Source organism: Sorex fumeus, unplaced genomic scaffold (genome assembly GCF_029834395.1).
Source record: "Sorex fumeus unplaced genomic scaffold, SorFum_2.1 ptg000002l, whole genome shotgun sequence".
Classification (NCBI taxonomy): Eukaryota; Metazoa; Chordata; class Mammalia; order Eulipotyphla; family Soricidae; genus Sorex; species Sorex fumeus.
Window position 1 is genome coordinate 73,951,492 of NW_026606059.1, and position 27,811 is coordinate 73,979,302.

Below are 27,811 nucleotides of genomic sequence, written 5' to 3' on the forward strand. Positions count from 1 at the left end.
GATTATAATAAATGAGACAGGATGGATATAATTAAAATGACAAATCCACTAATGAGAAACATTGTCTCAGAGAAAAATAAACGATAATAAAATTTACTTTTCTGGTAAGTACAAGAAAATACAAAACAACAAATCACTCAGGTCTTCAGATGACACATTCTGGAAGCTCTCCTCAACACCATGCTAAAGATAGCCCTATGCCTTGTAGGATTCCATCTGTCCAGGGGAGTTCACTCAACCTTTATCCCACTTTGGAATACATCAGATAGACTATATCAATCATATAAATTCTTAATTTTTGAAATGAGTAATGAGAGCACATGTAATGCACTGATATTCTTGGTGTTTAGTAAAACATTCATAAAATGAGGGTTTAGACAACCCAGCAAATTCTAATTCTGCTCAATGCTTTATTCTGCTCAGCGCTTTATTTCAACCGTGTCTTTGGAGAAAATCACTTTAACTCTCCATTCTTTAATGGTGAAAAAGTTGTTCAGACAAGAATTTTTCTGAATGCCTGAAAATATGATAGTTTTTCAGCAAATTTGCTTAATTTTTCATTATGACACATCTCATACTGTGGCATGAGAACCCTTAAAGTTACTGTAAGAAGTCAAGTGTGTAAAAGATTACACAATATTCTTAGATATATCATGGTTGGGCTTCAGAATTTCCCGGAAATAATAATATTGATAAAATTTAAATTCAAAAACATTATTATGAAAGTATGAATGCTGGGAGCAACTAGCCCTGGCTGTGAGTGTTCAGCAGGACGGACAGAAAGAGGCTGTGAAAGCACATGCCTCCTACCAGTGATGCCTCTGCTTACTCACACTGTGTTAAGTGAGAAGAACCTTCCAGAATCTTTGTCTGTGAACATATGGAATCCAAATATCATGGACTTTATAGAATTGAGACTATGTTCCACAATCTTACAAGGGCATTTCATTGTAACAGTTACCAGATTTAAGTGATATTTCTTTTTATACTTGTTATTTGACTAGATAGAGATGAGGCAGGCATAGAATCTTCTAAATCTCTGAATTTCCAAGGGGCATATTAACAAAGAATACATAATAAACTAGTTAGATGAGTATTGGACTACATTTGTCTCAAAAAATATAGAATCACGATCACGATCATCCTGTTGTTCATCGATTCCCTCGAGCAGGCCCCAGTAACATCTCCTTCGTCCTAGCCCAGAGTTTTTAAAAAAGTGTCATGTTTAAGGCTCTTTCAGGGTTAGGAGAATGAGACCCATCATTGTTACTGGTATTTGGCATTTTGGGTACACCACAGGGAGTTTTCCAGACTCTGCCATGTGGGCAGGTAACACTCGGTAGCCTGCCAGATTGTCCAAAGTAAGAATGAGATAATAAGATGTCGCTTCCTGTAGCTGGGTTTTATAGTCTCTGGGTCTTGGACATTGATGGGATTACACGGCACCAAGGGGCCAGTTGGTGGGTGACCCCTGCCTACTGGAATTTGGAGGATCTGGGTGGATGATGGTCAGCCCTGATCCGAGCAGGCTTGGAGATCTCAGCCCCAGGACCCGCATGCCTTTGTTCCTCTGCCGGTACCTTCATGCATGTGGAGAGTGGTCTCAACATGTTGGTGGCTGGTTCTGGAGGTCTTCGGCTGCTGGAGCCCTGTTCGGGGTGGGGAGGGAAACTCAACCCGCTCCCCTCCAAGGGGCCCCAGTGAGGACAGCCAGGCGCGGGGGCAGGAGACTCAAAAAAAAAAATAAACATATATATATATATATATCATGTAAACATTCTTACACACCTTTGTGACTGTTTACTTTTGTTCTTATTTAATTTTTTGTTCCAATTTTAAACCTACTTGATAAAATGTGGCATTTTAAAGATGAAAAATTGTGATTTTACTTTGTAATATATAGATTCTGATTCAGCAGTCCATAAATATATGTGCCTACAAAATTAATTTCTGAGTATGTTACTTTTAACAATGGAATTTTTTGAACAAAGATATTTGGTTCAAGATTTTTAATTATTTATTTGCTTATTTGATTTCGGGGAGCAGCTCCTGACTTGGTGTGCTCAAGGGTGCTCTCAGTGGGGCTGAATAACCAGAGGTATGAACAGGGGGCCCCAGCACAGCATGTATTACAGTCTTTTAGTTTCTCTATAGCCCCAGAATTTTAATTTCTATATAATAAATGTTCTGCATGTTTTAGTTAACCTAAATAATATTTTATTTTCTCCAAAATACCTTTTGAAAGTAACTGAACTTTTGTAGGTAAACATTTTAAAATAAGAATATTAGAATGCTTTCTATGAGATTTCAGTGTGTTTGAATCATAAGATAAGTTTTTTTTGACATTTGTGTTTATTTGACAGGGGGATGCTTAGTCACCTCTCTGACTTATAATGAACAGACAAAACAAGCATGACACTAATCTGATATTAATCTTTTTTATATTTCTTTTTGTTTTTCTTTTTTGGGGGTAGTGGGGTCACACCCGGAGATGCACAGGGATTACTCCTGGTTCATGCACTCAGGAATTACTTCTAGCCGTGCTCGGGAGACCATATGGGATGCTGGGAATTGAACTCTGGTCAGCCACATGCAAGGCAAATGCCCTACCTGCTGTGTTATCGCTCCAGCCCCATCATTTTCATATTTCTAAGTGCGAAAATGATGAAGTGGGCCTTCTTTATGTAAGTTTTATAAAGGGGTATTATAGCCATCAAAAATGATAGTCAAAGTCTTAATGTCATGTGAATTTTTTTATTCCTTTTCTCCTCCCATTTAATAGCAATTGAGATATTTGCCTCTTGAATTCAGGTAATTTACTTCAGTAGGCGAGAGGGCTGGGAATATTATGTCAAAAGGATAAGAATTGTGTCTAACTGGATATTTAATGTGTCCTAGTTTAAGGCTTGAAACTGTACTTAAAGAATAATGTGCTGTCAAACAAAGCACTTCAAGAGGACAGATTTGGCCAGAAATCTGTCCTATTTGTAATTCTCTTTTAACCAAGGTGCTGAGGTGGAATAAAGTAAAAATTGAGAATAGACTTGGCATGAGAGGCATCTGGGCTTGAATATTGGCTTCAGAATATTTTTGTCACCTTAATCATATTAATTTATTAATCACTCAATTCATTGGGACTTCTTTGAGCTCATGGGTATCATGTAGTAACAAAACCTATTTCAAAGGGTTGCTCTTAGAAATAATAAAAGGAAGTAGAAGACATTAGCTTGTGGGTAACACATAGGGAGGACCAAAGAAACAATGATGGTTACAGACTTTTGACAAAACTCTTCCCCCCTCAGAAGAGTCTATAGGAGATTCTTTTTTCGCTTTAACTATTTGCTTGTTTTCTTTAATTCTCAGGAATCCAGGGGAGCAGAACTAGAGGAGAAAAGCCAAGGGAATCGTGTTTCTCATTCACAACCATATTTTCCAGGTTTAATCTGATCAGGTTGCCACTAAATTGCCAGATGTTTAAGTTTCCCTCTAACGGTGAATGCATTTTAAATACATTTCTTTCTTTTTGTTCTTTATGGTATTTTTGAAATATAAAATTAAATCCTTTTCTTAAAGAAAGTGAAACATACCAAGCCGTCTCAAGAGGAAAATAAAGTTCACCTGTATTCCCAACAGCTAGAGAGAGGCTCTTTTCATAATTCAGAGTTTTTTTTCCTTTCTCAATGCATACAAACGTGTATATGAATATACTTATGACTGAGAACATAATATATAACTTTGTATACTATTTTTTAGGTTGAATAGAACGTTTTTTCTTTTGCTTTCATTTTTTAAGTGATTGAAAACTGTTCTTTTTAACCCCTTTGTACTCTAAAATCTAGTCTGCAGAATCTATTCAATGGGGGGGGGGGCTATGAAGGAAATTGGGAGAACTGTCTTTTTAGTTGTGGTCAGAGTTATTTTAAAATCTTAATGTAGCAGTTTACTTTTGAGGACAATTAAAGAATGAGTTTTTAGTTTTGGTAACTTCCCCGTTTCCCCCCTCAACTCCCTAATTGCTCTCTCTGGGAAATAAATATTTGCCAAAGATTAAAAACTATTCATACAGAATCCTGAGATACAGTTACAAATGGGGAAGATTCATCACAAAACTTTCTCTCTACTCCTTTGAGAAGCAACCCCAGGATTTGTAAAAGGCTGAGATAACGTTTATTCCTTCTTGCTACAGAACAGGAACTTAGGGAAATAGTCTAATAGGATTTTCTTTTCACTGTTAGCCAGGCATCAAAGTATAATACTGTTCCGTTAGCAGTTAAAACTACTAAATTTAAGTATGGAGCTTTTAAATAAACCTATACTGCTAATATACCTAAATTTCAAACCAATAATACTGATTAAAATATGAGTCAGAGGAGCTGTCTAGTACATTAACATTTTATTTTAATCTTGAAAATATACTAGACAGTTACGATTAAGATTTTAAGGATCATCATTTGCCGGGAATGGAGATAATGTCAGAAGGAGTACTGAGATGAGCTGCAGTTCCCCCAGACATAGTAATGAGCCTCTAAAACAGACTTTTGCAAAATTCTTTAGGAAATGCATATGATAATGGGAAAATAATTTTTAATAGTTACTTATTCTTTCACACAATCTCTCTCAGAGAGCCCGGCAAGCTACCAAGAGTATCTCACCTGCGCAGCAAAGCCTGGCAAGCTACCCTTGATGTATTGGATATGCCAAACACAGTAACAAGTCTCACAATGGAGACGTTACTGGACCCACTTGAGCAAATCGATGAACAATGGGAGGACAGTGCTACAGTACTACTTATTCTTAGTTTCATTCTCTCAAGGTCTATGGATAATTCCATGATACTGCTGTAATTGTATTGTAAACAAATAAAAAAATTAATACAAAATCAAAGCAAACATAAAATTTAAAGATGCTACAGAAGAAAGAAAAATGCAGCAATTCTGTGTCAAGAAAAGAAGCGATATGGGAAGGTTACAACTTAAAAACAGTGTTTCCTAAGGCGTTGTATTGCAATAAGTTTAGACTATTCAATTTAATTTACTTTTTGTATTCTTATTGAATCACGATGAGATAGAGCATTACAAAATTGTTCATGATTGTGTTTCAGTCATATTATGTTCCAACATTTATTCCTTCACCAGTGTAATTTCCCACCACCAATGTCTCCACTTTCCCTCCCACCCCTCCTACTCCCCACCCCAACCTGCCTCTATGGCAGGCATCTCTCTTCTCCCTCTCCCCCTTTCTTTCTATTTCTCTCATTTTAGACATTATGGTTTGTGATACAGATGCTGAAAGGTTATCATGTATATCCCTTTACCTGCTTTCAATGCTCAGTTCTTGTCCAGAGTGATCATTTACAACTAATATTGTCATAATGGACCCTACTCTTTCTTAAATACCCTCCACCATTGACCCACCCTGGTCCATTTCCTCTGGATTTGGATACTAGTTTCATACTGTTGTTTTTTAATATCCGAGAGATAATTGCAATAATTATATATCTGTTCCTCTCCTTATGAATCACGTAGCATGATACTCTCCAAGTCTATTTGTTCATAGGCAAATTTCATGACCTCAATTTTCCTAACAGCTGTGTCATATTCCATTGTGTAGATGTGCCATAGTTTCTTTATTCATACATCTCTTCTCGGGCACTCAGGTTGTTTTCAGATTCTGGCTATTGTAAATAGTGCTGCAATGAACATAGAAGTGCAGATGGTGGATCTGCTGTGTGTTTTTTGTCCCTAAGGTATATTCCCTCTACCAAGAAACTCCTACAAACAATAGACTTGTATAGTAAAGTAGTAGACTATAAAATCAATACCCAAAATCCCATGGATTTCCTATATGCAAATAATGAGAGAGAAGAAAGTGACATGGAAAAAACTTCTGTTCACAATTGTGCCTCAGAAAATTAAGTACCTGCTAATCAGCTTAATTAAGGAAGCAAAAGATCTGTACAAAGAAAACTACAAAACGCTATTTCAGGAATTAAAAGAGGACATGAGGAAATGAAAAGATATCCCCTGCAAATGGATCAGGAGAATTAAAATTGTCAAAATGACAATATTCCCCAAAGCACTGTACAAATTCAATGTTCTCCCTATAAGGATACCCATGACCTTCTTCAAAGCAATGAAGCAAACACTCCTGAAATTCATATGGAAATATAAGCCCCAATGAATAGCTAAAGCAATTCTTGGAAAAAAGAAAATGGGAGGAATCAACCTCCCCAACCTCAAACTCTGCTACAAAGCAGTAATAATGAAAACAACATGGTACTGGAGGAAAGGCAGATGCAGACCAATGGAACAGGGTTGAATATACGGACACCCCCCCAATATATGAGCAGCTGATCTTTGATAAGAGAACAAGAAATGTGAAGTGGAGCAAGAAAAGCCTCTTTAACAAATTGGCTGGCAAAACTGGATAGTTACGTGCAAAAAAATGGGCTCAAATCTCTAACTAACATCATGTACAAAAGTAAGATCAGAATGGATTAAAGAGCTCAACATTATACTGGAATCCATAAGGTACATTGAAGACAAAGTTGGCAAAACCCTCCACAACATTGACAGTAACAGTATCTTCAAAGACGACCTGCCACTGGCCAAACAAGTGAAAACAGAGATAGACAAATGGGACTATCTTAAACTAAGAAGCTTCTGTACCTCAAAAGAAGCAATGACCAAAATACAAAGACAGTCTACACAATGGGAAAGGATATTCACCCAATACCCATCTGATAAGGGGTTGTTATCAAGGATATACAAAGTACTGGTTGAACTTCACAAGAAAAAATCATCCAACCCCATCGAAAAACGGGGTTTCGAAATGAACAGAAACTTTCTCAAAGAAGAAATCTGAAAGGCTAAAAGGCACATGAGGAAATGCTCTACATCACTATTCATCAGGGAGATGCAGATCAAAACAACAATGAGATATCATCTCACACCACAGAGACTGGCCCACATCCAAAAGAACAAAAGCAATTGGTGCTGGCACGGATGTGGTGAGTAAGGGAACCTCCTTCACTGCTGGTGGGAATGCTGACTGGTTCAGCCCTTTTGGAAAACAGTATGGATGATTCTAAAAAAATTAGAAATTGAGCTCCCATTTGTCCCAGCAATAGCACTCCTGGCAATATATCCCAGAGAGTCAAAAAAGTACAGTTGAAATGACATCTGCACTGGTATGTTCATTGCTGCGCTGTTTACAATAGTCAGAATCTGGAAAAAACCCAAGTGCCCGAGAACAGATGATTGGTTGAAGAAACTTAGGTACTTCTACACAATGGATTACCATGCAGCTGTTAGAAAAGATAAAGCCATGAAATTTACATACAAGTGGTTCTACATGGAAAGTATCATGCTAAGTGAAACGAACCAGAACGAGAAGGACAGACATAGAAAGACTGAATTCATCTGGGGAATATAAAGTAACATAATGGAAGATGAACACCCAAGAATAGTTGAGATAAGTACCAGGAGGTCTGCTCCACAACTTGGAAGCTGGCAGTACATGCTGTAGGAAAAGGCAGCTCAGATAGAGAAGGGAACAGCAAGTAAATGATGTTTGGAGGATTGGCTAGGGATGCGAGATCGTGCTGAAAGTAGACTATAGACAGAACACAATGGGCACTTAATACCTCTGTTGCAAACTACAACACCCTAACGGAAAGAGAAAGCAAAAAGGAATGCCCAGCCACAAAGGTGAGGCGGGATGGGGGATTGTATGGGGGTGTAGGATGGCTGCTGGGATCATTGGTGGTTGAGAATGGGCACTGGCAGAGGGATGGGTACCAGATTATTGTATAACTGAAACCTAAGCACGGAAGTTTGTAAACCTACAACTGTATCTCATGGTGCTTCACTAATTAAAAAAAATACAGTGGCATGCATTTGCCTGGGGTGTTTGGTCCAATACCTTGCTCTTGCTCCTGACTGGTTTGTAGTTTGATATCCTGAATAGCACATCCCATGATGTACCAGGAAAATTACTTAATCTAAGCCAGCATAACTCTTTCTATAATGTCACTACCCTCCTGACATTTTTTTAAAATTTTAATTATATTTATTCAATTATTTTTGGTTCTGGGGTCACACTTGGCAGTTCTTAGGGTAATTGCTCACTCTGTCCTCAGGGATCTCTCCTGTGGAAAACCACTTTTGGCTCTGGGGATTGAAACCAGGTCTGCTGCATGCAAGGCACAAGCCATGCCTGCTCTGTTATCTCGTTGGGTCCCTGACTTTTTTACCCCTCATCTACCTTGTTTCCAAACTGCATGGTAGAGTACTGAGGCAGACCACCCTGCCAGGTTCATGTGGTATTGCTTCTGGGAAGTGTTAATTCCCTCATTAATTCTTCCTTTACTTTTTTTCCAATCTAGCATGGAGACAGGCAGTACATTTAAACCTTCATTCCAGGGTTTTTTTTTTTTACATACTTGGATTATAAACTATTAATCTAAATCAAGTTTTACTCATTCTTTTACTTTTATAATTTAGACTATAGAGTGATAAGTTAGATTTTGTTTTTTTTGCTGCATTTAACTCAAAGAATAATCCGTATTAAAATTGATTGGTACAGAAAAGCTTGAAAGATAGAGTTTAATAAGATGGAATTTAGTGGTCTAAGGGCTGGAGCAATAGGACAGTGGTAGGGCATTTGTCTTGTGCGCAGCAGGCCTGGCCGAGCCAGGTTCCATTCTTCCGCCCCCTCAGAGAGCCTGGCAAGCCACCGAGAGTATCTCGCCCTCATGGCAAAGCCTGGCAAGCTACCCATGACATATTCAATATGCCAAACACAGCAACAACAAGTCTCAAAATGGAGACGTTACTGGACCCACTCGAGCAAATCTATGAACAATGGGAGGACTGTGACCGTGACTGTTAGTGGTCTAATAAGTTAGAATGTTTCTCCCCAGATCAGTCCCCTTTCATGACATTTATATTGGTACTCGTGACATTCAGAAAGGGTGCCATCAACAGTGGGTACTCTGAGATTTTATGCATTTAAGAACAAACATAACTAGATTAAGCTCACAGTTAGAGACTTGTAATATTTTTCTGCATGAATTTATTCAGCCTTACATGTATTATTAAAGTATTGTCTGGGATTAGGACAATCTTTCTTTTTTTTTCTTTTAAAGGAACCTAATGTTCTAGAAGTACAATGTTCTAGAAAAGAAGGGTGTTACAGAAAGCTGTAAATGGAACATTTCCTTGAGGAGGAAGAGGTAAAGTTTTAGAAACAAAACCTACCTCAAAGAAAGGTACATAGAGGTGGAAAAGGTCAAAAAGGGTCGTTGTAATAATCATTAATGTCATATGTAAAGGCATGGAGATATGTTTGAAAGTATAAAAATAATTTGGTGTCTTTAGTTTATTGTATGTGTATATAGTATGAAGAAAACTGAGTGCAAATCATAGAATTGCCCTACGTTGTTTTAAAAAAGTAAGTTTGTCTTAGTTAACAGGTTGCAAATTTGTGTTTTACGTTGAGCCTTGTATTATATTATGTATTATGGATTGGAGAAAACTAGTGTGGAGTGAGGACATAAGTTATGAGTCCATCAGAACATCGAGAATTTTTACAATGATCTAAATAAGTGCTAGTGAGGATAAAAAATGTGGTGGGAGAAAGGTAGGATGTGAAAGGGAGCAGGGAGAGATGCATCTAGGTACCTTCAAGAGACAGAAGCAAAAGTATCTGATGCCAATTTATGTTGATAATGAAGGTTGAGGATAGTCAAAACAACTTCCAGTAGTCAGATGAATATAGAGAATAGTGGTGTCAATTATTTATGCAAGAAACAAGAAGAAAGTCATGTTGTATTGTAACAAACACTATAAATATGCTTTAGGCAGAGTGATACCTGAGAATACCTGTGAGACTGATCAAGGTATTTGTGTTTTCTTTTCTCCCGACATTTAGGATACATATTGAATATTTTATAGACATTTTTTCATTTATCCATGTGTTAGTTTTTTATAGTAAGTAAAAATTTAAATCCTCCAAGGCCCTCTACTTTATTGTGGAAGATTTAAATGAAGTAATTTGGGAGATTTAAGATACATTAGAAAAAGTTAATCTAGTCTTTAATTTTAAACATATATTCTGAAGCCCAAATTGCTTAAGTGACTTCCCCTAGTTCACAGAATAAGCCAATAATAGTACCTGGATTAAAATCTGGATAAACTGACTCCTAGTTTAACGTGCTTTTTAATGAGCCATATGTCTTAAAAAAGGTAAAAGGGGAAAAATTAAGCAGGAACATAAATGTTTTTAAGGCTTCATGACTCCTTCTTGTGTGAGAAGGTGGGTACCAAGGAGAGGTGGTAAAATATATTTTGAGGGTAGTAAAATATATTTTGGCATAAGAAACATCTCATTTTGTTTAGATGAAAGGAGAATGACTTTACTGGAGCCTGACCCAACTCTGAGGTGCTATATATGACTGTGACAACTTTTCAGCACCACAAAAATGTGGTCCTCTGAGTCCTCATTAAGGGAAACCATTTTAGAAGAATTTACTCATGTAGGATTTTCTCCATTGCTCTTATTAGTTTAGCCTCACCAGGAACTCGGTGAGGGTATTGTTACTAGTTCTTTGGAGATGATATAACAAGCACCCTCTCACTTTTTGAATGTCAATAGCTGAGAGATTTTCTCTACTAAGCAGATATAAGATTTCTACAGGAAGAATGTGGTCAGAAGTAGACTCCATCCAAATTTTTATCAACTTTTTTGAAATAACCCATTATGAATGTCTAGTTTTTAGAAGAATCAAATCTTCGTACTCATATTACATGGAACCAGATTTATTTCATAGGATGCATTCATCTGTTTGTTAGCTCTCAGTAAACATGATGTACAAGGTATAGTTTGCTTGAACTGTTTTGGACTGGATTTTGATGCCTATTGGATGATACTAAGGAAGAATAAGACTAGGATGAAACTGAAGGCTTATTAAGTCAATGATGTTTGTAGGGATTGCTTGGGTTGGGAGATATGTGCTGAAAGTAGACTAAAGATCAAACATGATGGCCTCTTAGTATCTGTATTGAAAATCATGATGAGAGAAAGAAGGAAGTAGAAAGAGAATGAGTAAGTAGAGAGAGTAAGAAGGAAGGTGTCTGCCATAGAGGTAGGGGAAATTATGGGGTGGAGGTGGCAGGACAGATACTGGAGACATTGGTGCTGGAAAATGCACACTGGTGGAGCGATGGGTGTTCGGACATTGTATGACTGAAACTTGATCATGGAAGTTTTGTAACTGTTTCTCATGGCGATTCAATAAAAAAGAAAGAAGAAACTGAGGGCTTGTAACTAAGGAGCAACTGGTGGACAATGCTGCTAGGAAATGAAAAAGTACAGAAAGCAAAAGCAAGATGCCCAAGTCTTATGGAGCATGAATTGGTGTTGAGAAAGGGAAACTTCAGATCAGAAGTAAAGCAAATATTAGGAAATAAGGAACTGGAAAATAAATGGGTACTTGATCAGGGATATCAGCAGCCATTGTGTTTGGCTTTACCTGCCAACCAACCAACAAGTTTCAGCTCTTAAGTCTCATTTTCCCACAGACTGAGTTCTTACATCCCAGCACCTGACATTAGTTAGCTGTTCCACCTTGCTTTCTATGGCCTTTCTGAGTCTCAATCCCAAAATGAGTCCCAAAACTCATAATTCTTAATGTTTCTTCCAGCTCGTGTATTCTAATGGATTTATTTCTTCCATAAATAGTAAGTGGTCCTTCACACACCAGAATGAGAAATAAAACTCATGTCACGCATATCAGTAGAGAAACTGTTTCAAATACCAATTGTTTAGTTCTGTTGTTTTTAAAAAGACAATTTCATATCTTCATTGGATAAAAGAAACTGAATATGGGGAGATTTAATAATAAAAATCTCTGTAAATAATATATGTAGCCTCAGCCATCTTTTTAAATACAACTGTAAACCTAGATACAGCTGCATTCTTAATATTACCACTGATTTATGAAACAATGATATTAGATAAAACCATCAACATTTAAGGCATTTTTTGAATTGTTTTACCTTTTTATTGCTTTTCCGTATTTACCCTTTTACTTTATTTCATGGTTGTTTTGCCATAACTGAGTAATACCATATGCACCAACATTCAATGAGAGTCCAGTTAATCTATAACATATTTTAAGTGAACAATGCCTTTGTCAATTTTTATAGGGCTTAAAATGTTATTTTCTTAAGAATTACATGGAGAAATTCTATTCTTTGTGCTTTAAGATATGCTCTCATTTAAGATATTCCTTGAAGTGATCTCTTGAAGTGAAATGATAGAGAATGCATTTCACATGCAAGACAAGTCATAATATCACACAGATTTCTGGTTCTCATGAGCATTGACAGGCAAGAATTTTGAGGGACATTACTGGAGAGGAGAGCCACCCTACAGACAGCTCTCCCAAAATGTCATTTATAAAGGGAAATAATAGTTTAATTTTTTACTAGTCTCTAGGCAAAACATACAGGCAGGTGATTTAGTGTTAACCAAAAGTGGCTTATAATATTGGCTTCCTAAAAAATATTTCTTGTCTGTGTAATAGTGCTACTTGTCATGCAGTTGACTATATATTTACTTTTCTACCAACTACAATATTTTCTAGGATATTCTATCCATAAATCAACATAAACATAAATAAAACGCAGAAATTTATCTTTGAACAAGTTTTACGTCCTCAGTCTGTAACCTTCATTTTTCCTGTAAGAATATTATGTGTTACTGAATTTTGTTTAGCATTGGTAGTCGCATGCTTATGCTCAGTGCATAGTGCATGGCTATGTTTAAAATGGATCACAACCAACAAGGCCATTTACCATCTTGCAGAGAGATGACAGACCTGCTCGACTGTGTGATCTCAGACAATTTAATTAACTTCACTAAACCTGTTTCCTTATCAGTGAAATCAAGAAAAATAATACAGTTCCTGAACTGTTGTAAAGTCAATGAGCTGCATTTTTGTAAAGTCTAGAATACAACCAGACTTAGTCCTTAGTAATTTTAATGTGCTGTTGCTGTTCTTATTCCCTTTCACATGTTATGATCCTATATATGAAGCAGAATAGTTGGAAGAGAGCAACATTAAAATTTATATGGTAAGAAAAAAATAGAAACTGATGAGAGGATTTTTAATGACCCATTATATTAAAAGGTGCTGGCAAACAAACTTTCTGCATACCTTGCTGTAAGGCCTCTCACCCTCTCCCCTCACCTCAGATTAATTTGGCCTCTACTATAGGGAGGCAGGGTGAAACTGTAACAATGTAATAATGTAATAAGGCACATTGTTCTCAAAAGTTTAACTTAAAAAATTCTTAATGAGCTGGCCAAAATGTAATCAAATAATTACCCAAACGATCCAAAAACAGAGAAATTTCCATAACTCTTGTGTTAGAAGAACTTCAAAAGATAGATTTGGCTCTTTTTATTTTCTTTCTTTCTTTTTTTTAATCTACCAAGCCACCTGAGGTCTTTGACCTTCCCTTTTCTTAAAAAGGTAAAGGTAAAGGCCCTCCCGTTGATCGTTGATTTGCTCGAGCGGGCCCAGTAACGTCTCCATTGGAGACTTTGTTGTTACTGTGTCTGGCATATCGAATACTCTCGGTAGCTTGCCGGGCTCTCCGAGAGGGGCGGAGGAATCGAACTCAGGTCGGCCATGTTGGCCGCTTGTAAGGCGAACGCCCTACCCGCTGTGCTATCGCTTACCTTTACCTTCCCTTTTCTTAAATCATAAAATGAAGTCAACATTTCCTTTGAATTCTGAGTATAAAGATTGGGTCAGACTATATTCCGAAAGCTCTGCAGATACTAAATCACATTATAAATGTAGTCTTATTTCCTAGTTTGAAAACCATCATTCATTATTGATAATCTGATTGCAAATCACATCCTACTTCCTCTTGCTAGACTTTTGTCAATGCTTTATAAAATTCAAGTCATACTGAGTGTGGCAACATAATCAAATAATATTGTGACTCAGGTTGTGAACCTCCTACTTTATAGCTTATCAGCACTGGTTTAAGCTTCAAATTCACTTCTTATAGTTCATAAAATATTTAACTTTGAGTTAGTCATCATACTATGTAAAGATATTTTTCAAACCAGTAGGGAATATATGAAGACAATCAAATTTGTTCCAAATCTTTCCTGAATACAGCTGATACAGCACATCAAGATTGATTTCATAGTTATACATATACGGAGGAATGTTTAGAGATAAGATGAAAGTACTCCTCCTTATTAATCACACATTGTATGTTTGACTTCTGCTTCCCTTTTCAGTCATTAAATCAACTACATCTGGTTTTTGCTACTTAAGTGTGCCATTACCTTTTGCATTAAAAGCCATGTACTGTTGGTCAAAGCAGCCCCGTTTGATTAAAAAATAATTAACTAGAGTTATATTCATCTTACTCATCATGGCAGCTGAAATAAGAATTTTAGTATTTGTTGGAAACTTACCTTATTTCTACAACCAGGTCAGTAGTATTGGGAGATCTTTAATGAGGCCTGGCATAATGCAGCTTTTGTGACTTTGTTTTACCTTTTGCAGTTAAAAAAGACAAATAATACAGAATATATGAATGTATCATAGGACCTATCATAATCATAGGACCACAGAACAACTGACACTTGAGGCACTTGCCCTGTGCCTTCTGTCCTCCATAGGTGGCAAGGGTACCTGTTCATTCTCATGCTCAGAGCAAATGAACTTCTTTGAACTCACTACCTCTATCCAACTTCATAAACTGGTGTATGTCTATCAGTTGATCCATATTGGAACTGACTGGCTAGTGGATTAACTCCAAGGAAATGAATCTACATAGGAAATAAAATGTTCACTTTGTATTTCTTAGTAAATAGGGACTATGACATCATGATAAAGTTGGTTGTTAAATCACTGCTACTGAAGAAAATTGTCAGCAAGAAGCTTGATCTTGAAGGCAGTAAAATAATTATTTTATTAAGAAAGTCTGTATATTTGCATATATGAATATAGATATTGATATATACACGTCTAGCTGTACATATTGATGTACTAAGTTAAATTGTGCATAGTTAGCATCATGACCTGCATTCTGGAACAGTTCTGCATGTTATGGCAGATGATTCATAAACTATCCTGATTCTAAGAACCACATTTTGACAAGCATTGGTGTTTGCATCAGAATTGAATTGGAAACTGGAAAATGTATAGATCCCTAAAGCAAGTCTTTGAAAGTTCGGGCCCAGAGTTCTTGTGTATTGGACCAATATCTGCATTTTTATAACATTTTCCATGTAGTTTTGATTAATACACAAGGTTTGGGACCCACGAAGTAAAATGCATAGAATAAGTAGTGCAAACTGAAAAAGAACACAGTATTTATGTTGGGACAGGGAGGGGGAACTGGGTTCTGGTTTGTTCTTGAGGAAGTTAACAGAAATTTTCTAAGCTTCAGTAGTCTCACCTATAAAGCAACAGTAATAATACCTACCACAGAGAGTTGTTATGAGATTTAAGTGTATTATAAAAGGAATGCACTTAACTCCATGCCTGCTATGTAAGCAACAAATGTCAGCTGTAAGTGGCAAGTTTCATCTCCATTGCAGGACATATCTACCATTTTTAAAAAGATACAAGTTCATATGCAGTCATAAGCTTTACAGATGAGCTAGGACCATACTGACTTGCCTATCTGAAGTGTCCTTTGCTAATACATCCATCAGCTATTCTCAGTTTTAATCTCTTTGTGTTTAATGTATTAGAAAACAAATCAATGTGGCTGAAAAAAAAACAGAAAAAATAAAATGGACTGCTCAAGGGTTAATTGTTAGATCATACAATTTTCAACTGAGCAGTTAGGTCAGATCAAGTTGTACTAACGTATCCTCCTACATGTACTGCCACTGCTACATGGTCCTCTTCCCCATCCTCTCCTTTTCCTCCTCTTCTCTCATTTTTCTCTCTCTCATCTGTTACCCTCTTTTCTGAGTCAACCTTGGTCTTAGAACTGGCTCTAGTTTTATTTGTTTGTTTATTGAATCACCAATAGTGACTAAGTCATTCATACTGAATCTCAGGCATGCAATCTTTCAACACCTCTGCCTTCACCAGTGTCAACTTCTTCCACCAATGTCCCCAGTTTACCTTCCACCTTCCTGCCTGCCTCTATGGTAGACATTTTTAATCCTTTTCTTTCTGTTATTGTAGAAAAATGTGGCTTCAACCATCTGAGGCTTACTGTCACAAGCTTTTTGATACAGAGGTGAAAGAATTTTTGTAGATAATTGACCAAACTTTCAGACCAAGACTTAATTTACTCACATTATCTTTCTGTTCTTTGGCAACTTTTCTCTAAGTAAGAGTACAACATTTTGATTTGTAAGATTCAAACATGTGCTGATAAATGGCGTGAACATGGAACTATTCCACCCAAAGCATTTGTTCTGAAGTCGATAGAGATAAATTTCCAAAAGAAAGTTGGGGTATTTTAGAAAGAAAGGCAAAACTTACCAAGCAGACTTTAAAACAACAGATATCTGATACTCTGATATACCTCATTTCCCCTACTCCTCCATTGTTGTTGATGTCAGTTCAATTGGAATACAGCCAGAATTTGATCCAGAAACTCTCTTATGATGATTTTCACACAATTGTTTTAATCCATCATCATTTTGTTTATGATAAAATTTTTATGGGTTGAATTATTCCTACTACTGCTAATTTGGAAATAAGGAATAAAGGGTAGATAATTTATATTGACAAAGGAAAAGTCTGAATGCATTCATAATGATGTGAGTGGGATTTTCCTCTTTTATTTCCTAGCTTTGGGAAGAGTCGTGTTTGATAAATAGAAATAAGCAAGAGATGGTGTTAGAACATAAGCTGCCAAAGTTTCACATAGGGGAATTTTGGTTTAGACTCTATTTATTACATGTTAATAATGTTACTATGAATTATAAATAGTGAATATACTGTGCTTCACTAAATCAGTGAAAATCACGTAGCTGTTAATGACTTGGAACTCAGCTTATAAAGCAGGACTTGGCAGAGGTAGCAAGTGGCTAAGAGTGTTGGTATGAAAGTTAAGGACTTCAGCACTCAAATCCAAGTCTGGCTGCTTTTGTGGTGTGTGGCCTTGGACTTGATTTCTCTGGGATGCAATTTCCCCATATGTGTAATTGGGTAATAAAATGTAGTCACCAGGCAGTGGGGTGGGGACTGGGGGGGGGGGGGGCAGAAGGAGTAAGTGTATTGACAGGAAGGGGGCAGACTTCTTCTGTATTTGTCAAGTAGCACATATGTTTGGTTTTATTCACTGGTGCCTGACAAGCTCCCTTGCTGTGAAGCACTTAAAAATTCTTCTTTGTCCCGATAGTACCATTTATTTGACAACTATAGTGTTCTTTCAGATGGCACTAAATGGACAAGACATTACCACAGGTGAGAGGCCCAGAGCCCCTTTTATGGATACTTTCAGTGCCAGTTTTGAAGCTTGCTGGGAACAATAAGAATGGTAATGATTAGCTCATGTTCTGCGGTGCATTTTATAATGCTGCCCTCTGTACTTTCATATTCCCTTACAGATTTGGTTTTGGAGAGCTACCTTTTCCCACTCCTTGTCACCCATTCCCCTGTCCCAGGGAAGACTTTAAGGTGATACTCCTGAAGGATGAGGCTGAATTTTTACTCAGAGATGAGTAGTCAATCAGATATACCGAAAAGACTAGAAATCTAAGATTTAGATTGAAATTATTCAGTTAACTCTTCTGCTTTCTTGCTGGCTGACCCCGTGCTCATCATTGACCTCCCTGGATTCTGTTCCTTCATCTATATATAAAAAAATAAACAGTGTGGACAGTCTGACTAACTCATATCTTTGCTGTGAAGTTTAAAGGAGATGATAGAAGTGCAAATTTGCATTATTGCAATTAGAATAACACAGCGGTAGGCATTTGCCTTGCAAGCAGCTGACCTGGTCCAGCCGGGTTCGATTCCTCTGCCCCTCTCAGAGAGCCTGGCAAGCTACCAAGAGTATCTAGCCTGTACTGCAAAGCCTGGCAAGCTACCTGTGACGTATTCAATATGCCAAACACAGTAACAACAAGTCTCACAATGGAGAAGTTACTGGGCCCTCTCGAGCAAATCGATGAACAACTAGAGGATAGTGCAGTACTGTGCAGTGCAGTAATTATTTGTATATATTAGGGATTTGTTGTTAACTGGATTCTTGTGTGCACTGCTGCTTTTCTCCCAAATCCCAGGGATGCCGAGGATCCTTGCCAGATGGCTGATTTGCCAGCTGTGTCTTGTTTTGTCATTGTAAATATTAGAGTGCTTCAGCGGAGGGGCTTTACTTATTATAATGTAGTATGTTTTCTCCTTTATCTCTTACAGATTGAGAACTACATTGTGGAAAATATGAAGTCAGAAATGGCCCAAATACAGCAGAATGCAGTTCAGAACCACACGGCCACCATGCTTGAGATAGGAACCAGCCTCCTCTCTCAGACTGCAGAGCAAACCAGAAAGCTGACAGATGTTGAGACCCAGGTACACCCCTGCCCCCTCATCGACCAACTCCTTACCCGGAACTTTGTGGTTTGGGGTATTTTGGGTTTTGTTTTGTTTTTTGATTATTCCATAAACACAGCATATTTCAGCACTGAGACTGGGGAAATGTACATTTTTTTGTTTTGTTTATTGATAATAACAATGACTGCCTAACAGGCGATGCATGTTTCTTTTGATTTAATGAGCCAGTCTATTTAGATTTCTATGTGTTTGCAAACACATGGCTGGCAAGGGACTTAATCAGCATTTAAGTTCAAATAAACACTACAGCTACTAACTGTGATATGATACGTGTCAAACAAAATAACTACTTAGGTTGGAGTGGTGCCTTTGATGTAGTGTTTTGTCTCTGCTAGATCTCGAGTTCATAGTGGTACCTGCAGTGGTTTTATGTACTCAGTGGACAGGATGGAAAACCTCATATGAACTCTTGGAATGAATAAAATTTTTAAAAGAATCTACAATGGTTTCATTAATAAGTCACCTGAAAATTCTTCATATATTAATATGTATGCATATGCAGTTTTGCCCTACCATGGACAGTGCCATAATTATTTATGTGTAATTGTGCTTATTATACATAAGCATGAATACAAATTATACTCTCTAATCATCACTGCCTACCACTACAGTTAGCAAATATATAATGTGTTAGCCAAAAGATTATCAGCATTGCCTTTGAACTATGGACATGGTTTTTCTAGTTAGCATTCTATTGGAGGTGGGTTTTGACTTTGGGGTTATAATTAAGTGGTGCTGGTGAGACTACACATTTCTTGGTGCTTGGTGATCACTACCATAGATACTTGAGGGAACATGTACTGCTGGGAATGGAACCCAGCCTCCTGTATGCAAAGTATGTGCTCCAGACCATTGAGCTATCTCCCTCCCATTAATGATTAGGCTAAAGTGTATGTTAAAAGAAAACTGAGGCACTAGGGAAAGGTTTTAATAGAGACATAATGAATGATTTAGATTGGCTGTGGCATAAGTGGTTGCTGTAATTGGAAAAAAACAGTTGGTTGATAATGATTGTTGTTACTGACTTTTATTTCCTTGGGAATTTGAAGGCATTGACTCTGGCTTAGGATTTGTTTGCTTATATAAGATACCACAGCCTCAGAGCCACTCCAGTCTAAGGATCTCTTTACTTAACTACTTGAGCCATAGAAGTTCAAAACTGAGGTGAAGCAGTATTTTATTTTATTGTGTTAATGGCATCACAGATCACATACTGACATTTAAAAATAACAGGGATAATTTCTTTGGTTATAGAGAATTTTATATTACATAGGAAACTTTACCACATACTTCTTTGTGGTACTATTCAGAATAGACAAGAGTTCCCAAAATATCAATGATTTTCTCACTTTGACTCAATAAATAATCAGCCCGTGACTCACAGTAAGTAGTACTCATTTCTTTCCTTTTCTGTTCCTTGGGATTGGCAGTACTAATAAGTAATTGAATATGAGCTTAAAAGTTCATTGTATGTAGCAAAAATCCATATAGGATTCAGAAAATATGTCTTGAAGCATGTTGCCATCAGATAACTGTGGAGGATAGGGAAAGGAAACTAATATAACTAAAGTGATAAGACTTTACATAGTAATTTATCATCACACTAAGGAATTTTGGTGATTTATGAACAGTGGCTTCTTGTACAAGTGATGTGAGCATATTTTTCTTTTTCTCTTAAGAATAGAATGCTTATAATCTCTTACAAATCATTCTCGCATGTTTTAAACTGAAACACACATCATTGTACTTGACTGAATATTTGGAAGTTTTATGCATTTCTGTTATGATAAGTTGTCAGACATATATGAGTGCTTTATATTTTCCATTTTTTCCTAATATCTTGAGTTGTTTTATTTCTCATTCTCTTCCAACCTAAGAATTGGTGTTGTAGAGAAATTATTCCCATTGCTAGTTTATTAGTCTCTAAGTGGTTAAAATGCATATTGTATGAGATTTTAAAAGATAATATGTTCTATATGCTTAGAGCAAAAGATATGTAATATGTGAAAAATAGCTCTGAAATTTTACAGAATAATCTTCAATCCTATATGGAATAGGGAAAACTAGCTATTAAAGGCCAAAAGAGGTTTATCTGGTGAATTAAGAGTAATTTTAAGATAGCTAAAAACCTAGCAAACTTCTCAAAAGTCGAGTAATTCAATAGAACTCCAAGTGACAGGGAACAGACAAGAAAACAATGACGTGAACCTGTCACTGTCCTGTCACTGTCCTCCCGTTGTTCATCGATTTTCTTGAGCAGGCCCAGTAACGTCTCCATTTTTTGAGACTTTGTTGTTACTATTTGGCATATCGAATACATCATGGGTATCTTGCCAGGCTTTGGCGTGCGGGAGAGATACCCTCGGTAGCTTGCCGGGCTCTCTGGGAAGAGCAGAGGAATTGAACTCGGGTCGGCCATGGCTGTGGTCAAGGCAAATGCCCTACCCGCTGTGCTATTGCTCCAGCCCATGGCTTGGATGACAAAGTAAAAACATGGGACTGGATAGATAGTACAGTGGTTAGGGCACTTGCTTTGCACAGAGCCAACACAGGTTTGCTGCTCAGCACTCTATATAGTTCCCTGTACTCCAAGAGGAATAAGCCCTGAGCACAATTGTGTGTAGCCCACCTCCTCCAAAAACACAAAAATAAAAATTTACACTAAAAAAAAGACTATTCTACTTCTTCCTTCCCCGGCCTGTGAAAACAGAAGCAGTGACACATTTTCATTTTTTCATTTTCATGTTTCTTATTTGCATCTGTGATTCTCCAAAGCACTTGAATGTACATCTGTTGAGGTACAACCATATAATTCACATTGTACATTGACTTAACTTTTTAACAGTGCTTAAGTTCTGATGCATGACCAAATTCAGTTTGAAAAATGAATCCTGAATTACACCTTCATCCTATATTCTACTTTCTTATATAATTAGCATATTTTGTTTTGGGGTTATTTTGCTTTGTTTTGTGGCCACACCTGGAGGTGCTCCGGGCTTACTCCTGGCTCTGAGCTCAGAAGTAAGAGAACTTATGGTGTTTCAGGGATCACACCTGGGCCAGATCAAATGTGTGCAAGACAAGAAGTGCCTAACCTACTGTACTATCTCTCCAGCCTCATAATTAGCATATTTAAACCATTAGATAATTTTCTGCTGTGCAAATCACTCCATGGATTTGCTTGGAGACTTACCTGCTATGCTGCTTTTCCAAAAACTTTCTCTGTTTTTCCAGTTATTTTAATAAATTATGCCTTCAATTTTGCAATATGTTGTAGTGCTGTTTCATTGTTAATGTTATAGAGTTAAGTAACAGTGCTTTCTAGTTCTCTCTGTACTCCTGAACTCCTAGACTTGAACTTAAAAAATGAGTTAGAATATTGGTTTTACTGAAATGTTTTTTTTAAAATAGTGCGCTCAATAAGCATAATGATCAAAATACAGATGGATAGTAAATAACTGCTGATAATGGATGTTAGAATCAGAAACTAACACCATGTCCTTAGTCTCGCTTGCAATGTATTTCTCAATCTATTATTTGTTTGTACCAATATTGCTCTCTTTCTGGTACTTCTTTCCAAGTATGCAGTTAAAAGATTAGTCTCAGGCACTATTCATGGCCCTTCATGTAGTATGAGTCTGAATTCTTTCCTCGGTGCAGTTTGGATTAGAGATGAACTACTTGACTAAGTGCATTAAAATTCATTTCTGATAATCTTTGCTTGGCTCTGTTCTAAGAAATTATATGTGTTAGTTATTGGCTTATATTTTAAAGTCCTTGGGGTAGATTCTGTTACTATCCCTTGTCTATAGTTGTTGAAATTAAAAGAAAGTGATAGAAGTAGTCAAGTAAATGAATTAATAAACACTGCAGTGAGTCCTTGGACTAAGCAGTCCTGCACCAGAATATACATGCTTAGCCCATGCTGGCTCTTTTGCCTCTCTCATGGTTTTTGTGGTTACAGGACAATGGGATAAAAATAAAAATCAAGTAATGTAAAAGCAATATGATGCTAAAAGAGAACTTTTTATATATAATAAATATGTTACTGCAGTTATTTCTAGAGATTCTTAGGACTTACATCTGGCTCTGCACTCAGAAATTACTCCTGGCATGCTTAGGGGATCATATGGGATGCTGCAGATGGAACCCGGGTTGGCCACATGCGAGGCAAGCACACCACTGACAGTACTATCACTCTGAGCCCAGCAGTTACTACCAATTTGACGTGTGCCTGCCTGCACAGCATCTCCTATAATCAAGGTTCTGCTTTGTTCTTGCCTTTATTTGTCATGTAATTCTAAGGAATTCCTTGATAATGAGCCTAAGTTTTCTCCAATTTTCAATCTTTTATGTGGGAACTTGAGTGTTCTAACCAAATTCTAATAGATGTTTTCTGAGCACCTTCTTGGTGTAAGCCCAAGATACTTTATTCCAACTACGTAGAATATAGCAATAAGTAAAGCAATCTTTATCCTACTGATCTGAATTAAGTTAATGTGACAAAACTTTTCTAAACCATTTATTCCCTAACTTTCTCTCAAAATAATTAGTATTGTGACCTTTTTTCTTAAAATAGCAATAAACATGCACTTATCCAATCTACTGTGGGAGGTCTAATTCACCAATGGCTCCAGCTGCTGTGCTTTGAAATTTATCCTTCTTAGTGCAGAAGCCACAGTTTGCAGTGAGGTGGAAATAGTTAAGCCTGAAGTGGGAGCTTTAGGGCTTAACAGATACACGTCTTTTGCTAAGGCTGCTTCATCAGTTGCTAAATTTTCTCACAATGGCCCTGCACATTGAGACTCCCTTGCTCTTTCTTCCTTCCCTCTCTTCCTCATTGCAGTCAGTCCTATATCCCAGTGAGAATGTACTGCTTGGCCCCTTCTGCTTTCTTCCCCATTTTCTTTGACAGACATTTCCCCTAATAAATTTTCTGCATGTCCAATCTTGTTGTGGCATCTGCTTCTCAAAGGTCGCGAACTCTTGCATCTGTTGAGTGGACTTCAGTGGTACAATTACAAATTTAAGAGTGTTTGGAACAGGTTGATCAATAAACATGAAACCTCAGGCAGAAATACATTTAAAAGGAAAATTAAAAGTTGGTGCCTTGGAGCACTTTTACTTGTTTTAGGGACTAATTGAATATTCATGAAAATGTGTTTAGTGAAAAGAAAATAAAATTGCTAATGGGTCATCTAAGGAAAATGCTTGGGTAATTAATTTTTCTCACAAGGTCTTTTAAAAGTGTTTGAAAACCCACTGGACTGGAGCGATAGCACAGTGGTAGGGTGTTTGCCTTGCGTGCAGCCAGCCCAGTCAAACCAGGTTCGACTCCTTCACCCCTCTTAGAGAGCCCAGCAAGCTACCGAGAGTATCCTGCCCACGCGGCAAAGCCTGGCAAGCTACCTGCGATGTATTCAATATGCCAAACACAGTACAACAAGTCTCAAAAAAATGGAGATGTTACTAGGCCCGCTCGAGCAAATTGATGAACAACGGGTGGACAGTGTTTGTTTGTTTTGATAACCCATTAGGAGAGAGCTTGTGAACTATGACCCAAAAATCAAAGTCAAACTCAATCTACTATCACTTTTTGTAAACAAAGTTTTATTGAACACAGTTATACAAGTTCATTTATATGTGGTGTTTTTACCACTTTCTCCATATAATAAGAGAGTTGAGTAATTGTACCATATGGCCCACCACGCGTCATGTATCTGACTCTTATTTTAAAAAACAGCCAACAACCACTGCTTAGGATTTAAACAAGAAAAGAGCAAGTATTTTATGTGCCCTGTTAACTAATTTGATCTTAGAATTTAGGACAGTCCTTAAGAACATAGTAGACTCTTTTTATATGCCAGCCAAATGATTAAACTATCATCGGTCCTTTAATTTCTGTAGTTTTAAGCCCGTACTTCTGAGTAAAGATCAATGTCGATGGGTTTTTGCCGTTACTATAGATCCACTGAAAACTGATGAGCCAGAATATTGCTTTGGATAACAACAGTCTAGTGCAAGTTGTTCTGACAAGTTGTTGAGTCTATTTTCTCTGTATTCTGAAAGAACATGAGAAACTTGATACCTTTCTGCCTACTATAATGTTGGGAGGAAGGAAAAAAATGAATGTCTTTCCCTGCAACAACAAAACAATATAATGTCTTCTATTGTAATGTTGGGGAGGAAAGAAAAAATTGAAAGTTTTCACTGCAACAAAAGGATCTCAGAGTTATTTGAAATGAATATTTGTTCTTCTTTTGGGAAGAACTCAGACTCAGCACGCCTACCTAGGTTCCACTCTGTGTCTGTTTATTATCTCTGTTAGACAAATTTCTTCTACCACAAATTCTGCCTTTGTAATTTAAGTGTTTTATTTATGAAAAATAATCAGTGAGGTGATTACTACATTCTAAGTGTAACATACATATAACATTAAAAATAATATATAATGAGTAGCACTGTAGCCCTGTCCTCCCGTTGTTCATCAATTTGCTCAAGTGGGCCCAGTAATGTCTCCATTGTGAGACTTGTTGTTACTGTGTTTGGCATATTGAATGAATATTATACATTATTATGGTATCTTGTCACTGATTAGTAGTATTTCTTTAAAGATTATTTATCTATCATATTTAAATTTCTTTAATGATTTTTTCCCAAAATTTATAGACATTTTGGTTTTGGATTTTAACATTCCATTTAATTTTGTGTAGTTATCTGCCTTTAAATTTTTTTTTCTTTTGAAGGCCATAGCATTAGTACAGCAAATAATATGCTTGCCTTGCACACACACACAACCCAGTTACGATCCCTGGCATCCAATATCGTCTATCATAGTCATCATGTGTGATGCCTGAGCACAAAGTCAGAAGTAAGATCTGAACACAGCTGGGTGTGGCAAAAAAAAGTACAAAAATAATGAATAAAATGTTTCTTGTGAAAAAATGTGGGACACTTAAAAGTGTTTGAAGAAAGTGGAACACATGTTTTGGTGTGTCGAGCACTGTATTTGAGTGTTTTGAAGAATTCTGATAAAAGTCTGGTCACTATATTCTGTCTCAGCAGAACACACAAATTCAAAATTGACACACTCTCAGTGACTCTATTTTAACTTGGTTAGGGCAGAAGCCACCACGGATCTCAATGGTTGTTTTCCCTAGGATATTAACAGATAATCTTTAGCCTTTTAATTTATTTTTACTTTTTTATTAATTTTTTATTGAATCACTGTGAGATACACCCTTACAAAACTGTTCATGCTCAGGTTTCAGTCATACAGTGTTCCAGCACCCATCCCTCCACCAGTGTACATTTCCTAGCATCAGTGTCCCAAGTTTCCCTCCAAACCCTAACCCATCTCCAGCCATAGAGGCAGGAACCGCACCCCCCCTCCTCTCTGGCTCACTCTGTCTCTTTCTGTCTCTGTCTCTGTCTGCCTGTCTGTTTGTCTTTCTGTCTGTCTTTCTCTTCAGATAATCTTTAGATTGATGTTTGGTCCATTGTCCATCACTCACCAAAAGAAATCTCTTTGTTTGGTTTTGTTTTGGAACCTGCCTGGGCTTACTGACTGGGCTTACTCCTGGTTCTGTGCTCAGTCATCACTTCTGGCAGCTTTGGGGACCCTATGGGGTGTCAGGAATTGAAACCAGGTCTGATGCATGCTAGGCAGTTCTTTACTCACTGTGCCATCTCTCTGCTCCCCCCAAAATTATTTCTTTGATTGTAAATTTTTAAAATTTTCTTTCATTCCTTATATATATACTAGTTCATTCTTATGCCAAAATCTAATTGCGAGTTATTATACCTTAGCTAATATATTTCATTTAAAAACATAATTAAAGTATAAATAAACACAGTAGACAGAATTGATTTTAAATTTAATAAGCAGTATAGAAAATTTCATTTCATGATTTGTACTATACCTAAATTTATATCCTTGTTTAATATTAATATTATTAGCAATTAATAGTACTTTTATTGTTAACTAAGTTAACAATTTAAGGACTATCAGGATGTTCAAAAATCACTTGGCTAAATTTCTCTAGTTCACTTCTTTTTAGACACTTTTTAGAAATTATTTCTAAATTTTGTTACTTTTAAGAAAAAGTTTATATAGTTTGTAAACCTTCCAATCAAGTCTTATAATTTGCATACTGTGACCCTGTAAGGAACTCTTGAGTCTTGAGATGGTTTGGGGGGCTACCTTCACATGCCCTCATCTCTTTTACTTATCTCTGCTCTCTTTATTCTTTCTTTCTTAGAGATGTGCTTTGGAATGTGTTTAGGCTAAAGAAGGAAATGTCTTTTGTCATTTTAATGGAACACATAGATTATTGCTAAGCAGCAAATTCTATATAGACACATGGCAAGAAAGTGGTCAATTTATCATAGTTTCCTATATTATTCTTTCAGTTGTCCACTTTTGAACTCTAGGTCTATTTTAATATATCAGTGGAGAGAGCCGAAATAAAGCAGCAACTGGGTCAAGGTAAGGTCCTCAAAAGCAAAGAAGAGATTGGCAGTGTACTTAAAACTGACCTGAGATGCCCCCACTTAGCCTAACTCAGATGTTTTATGCTGGACATCTGAGATTTGTTCCTCTTCTTCCACTCCTTTCTGATGCTGCCTTAGATTGACACGATCATAATCAAATTCTACCTTGATGTTCGGGTGGTCCCCTCACTCTCTCCTTACCATTTCTTAGTTTGAAAGAAAACTCATTGTGCATTATCCAGCATATAATACAGCAAGTATCTCTGAGAACCCAGTGTAGTGGGACCTTGGCAGAAAAGGAAGGATGGGGAGGGTACCAGCTAGAGACATCCTTTCTATCTGCAGCTGGCATCCCTTAGTGCAGAGAGTCAATTGTGAAGGTATGAGATTGTTTCTAATAGTAATGAATCCATAAAGAAATCAAACTTGATGACTCGATAGAGGGTACTGTGGGAGTAACTTTCTAGCATCTTTGAGCAAGTAGAAACCAACCGTACCTGGGGAGGTGTGAGCATTCCGGGTTAAGCAAACTGAGTGTAAAGTATGAAGCTGGAAATGAATTTGTCATGTGGTAGGAAATAGAAAACCATTATCCTTGGAGCCTGTTTAGTCAGGAGGAGCATGTCAGAAAAAAAGATCCGGAAAATAAGCAGAGCCCTGATGGTTTAAGGACTTTGTCCTTGAAGTTAAGGATTT

At 37.0% G+C, this 27,811-nt stretch overlaps 1 protein-coding gene across 2 annotated transcripts in view; it reads left to right on the top strand.

The window, feature by feature from the left end:
- The window catches only part of ANGPT1 (angiopoietin 1), a 274,095-nt gene that overhangs the window by 142,871 nt on the left and 103,413 nt on the right, over window positions 1-27,811 (top strand). For both annotated transcript variants that reach the window (XM_056109883.1, XM_056109891.1), the window contains exon 2: window positions 18,425-18,580. In XM_056109883.1, the coding sequence (XP_055965858.1) occupies window positions 18,425-18,580 (156 nt within the window). The remainder of the gene's footprint in view (window positions 1-18,424; window positions 18,581-27,811) is intronic.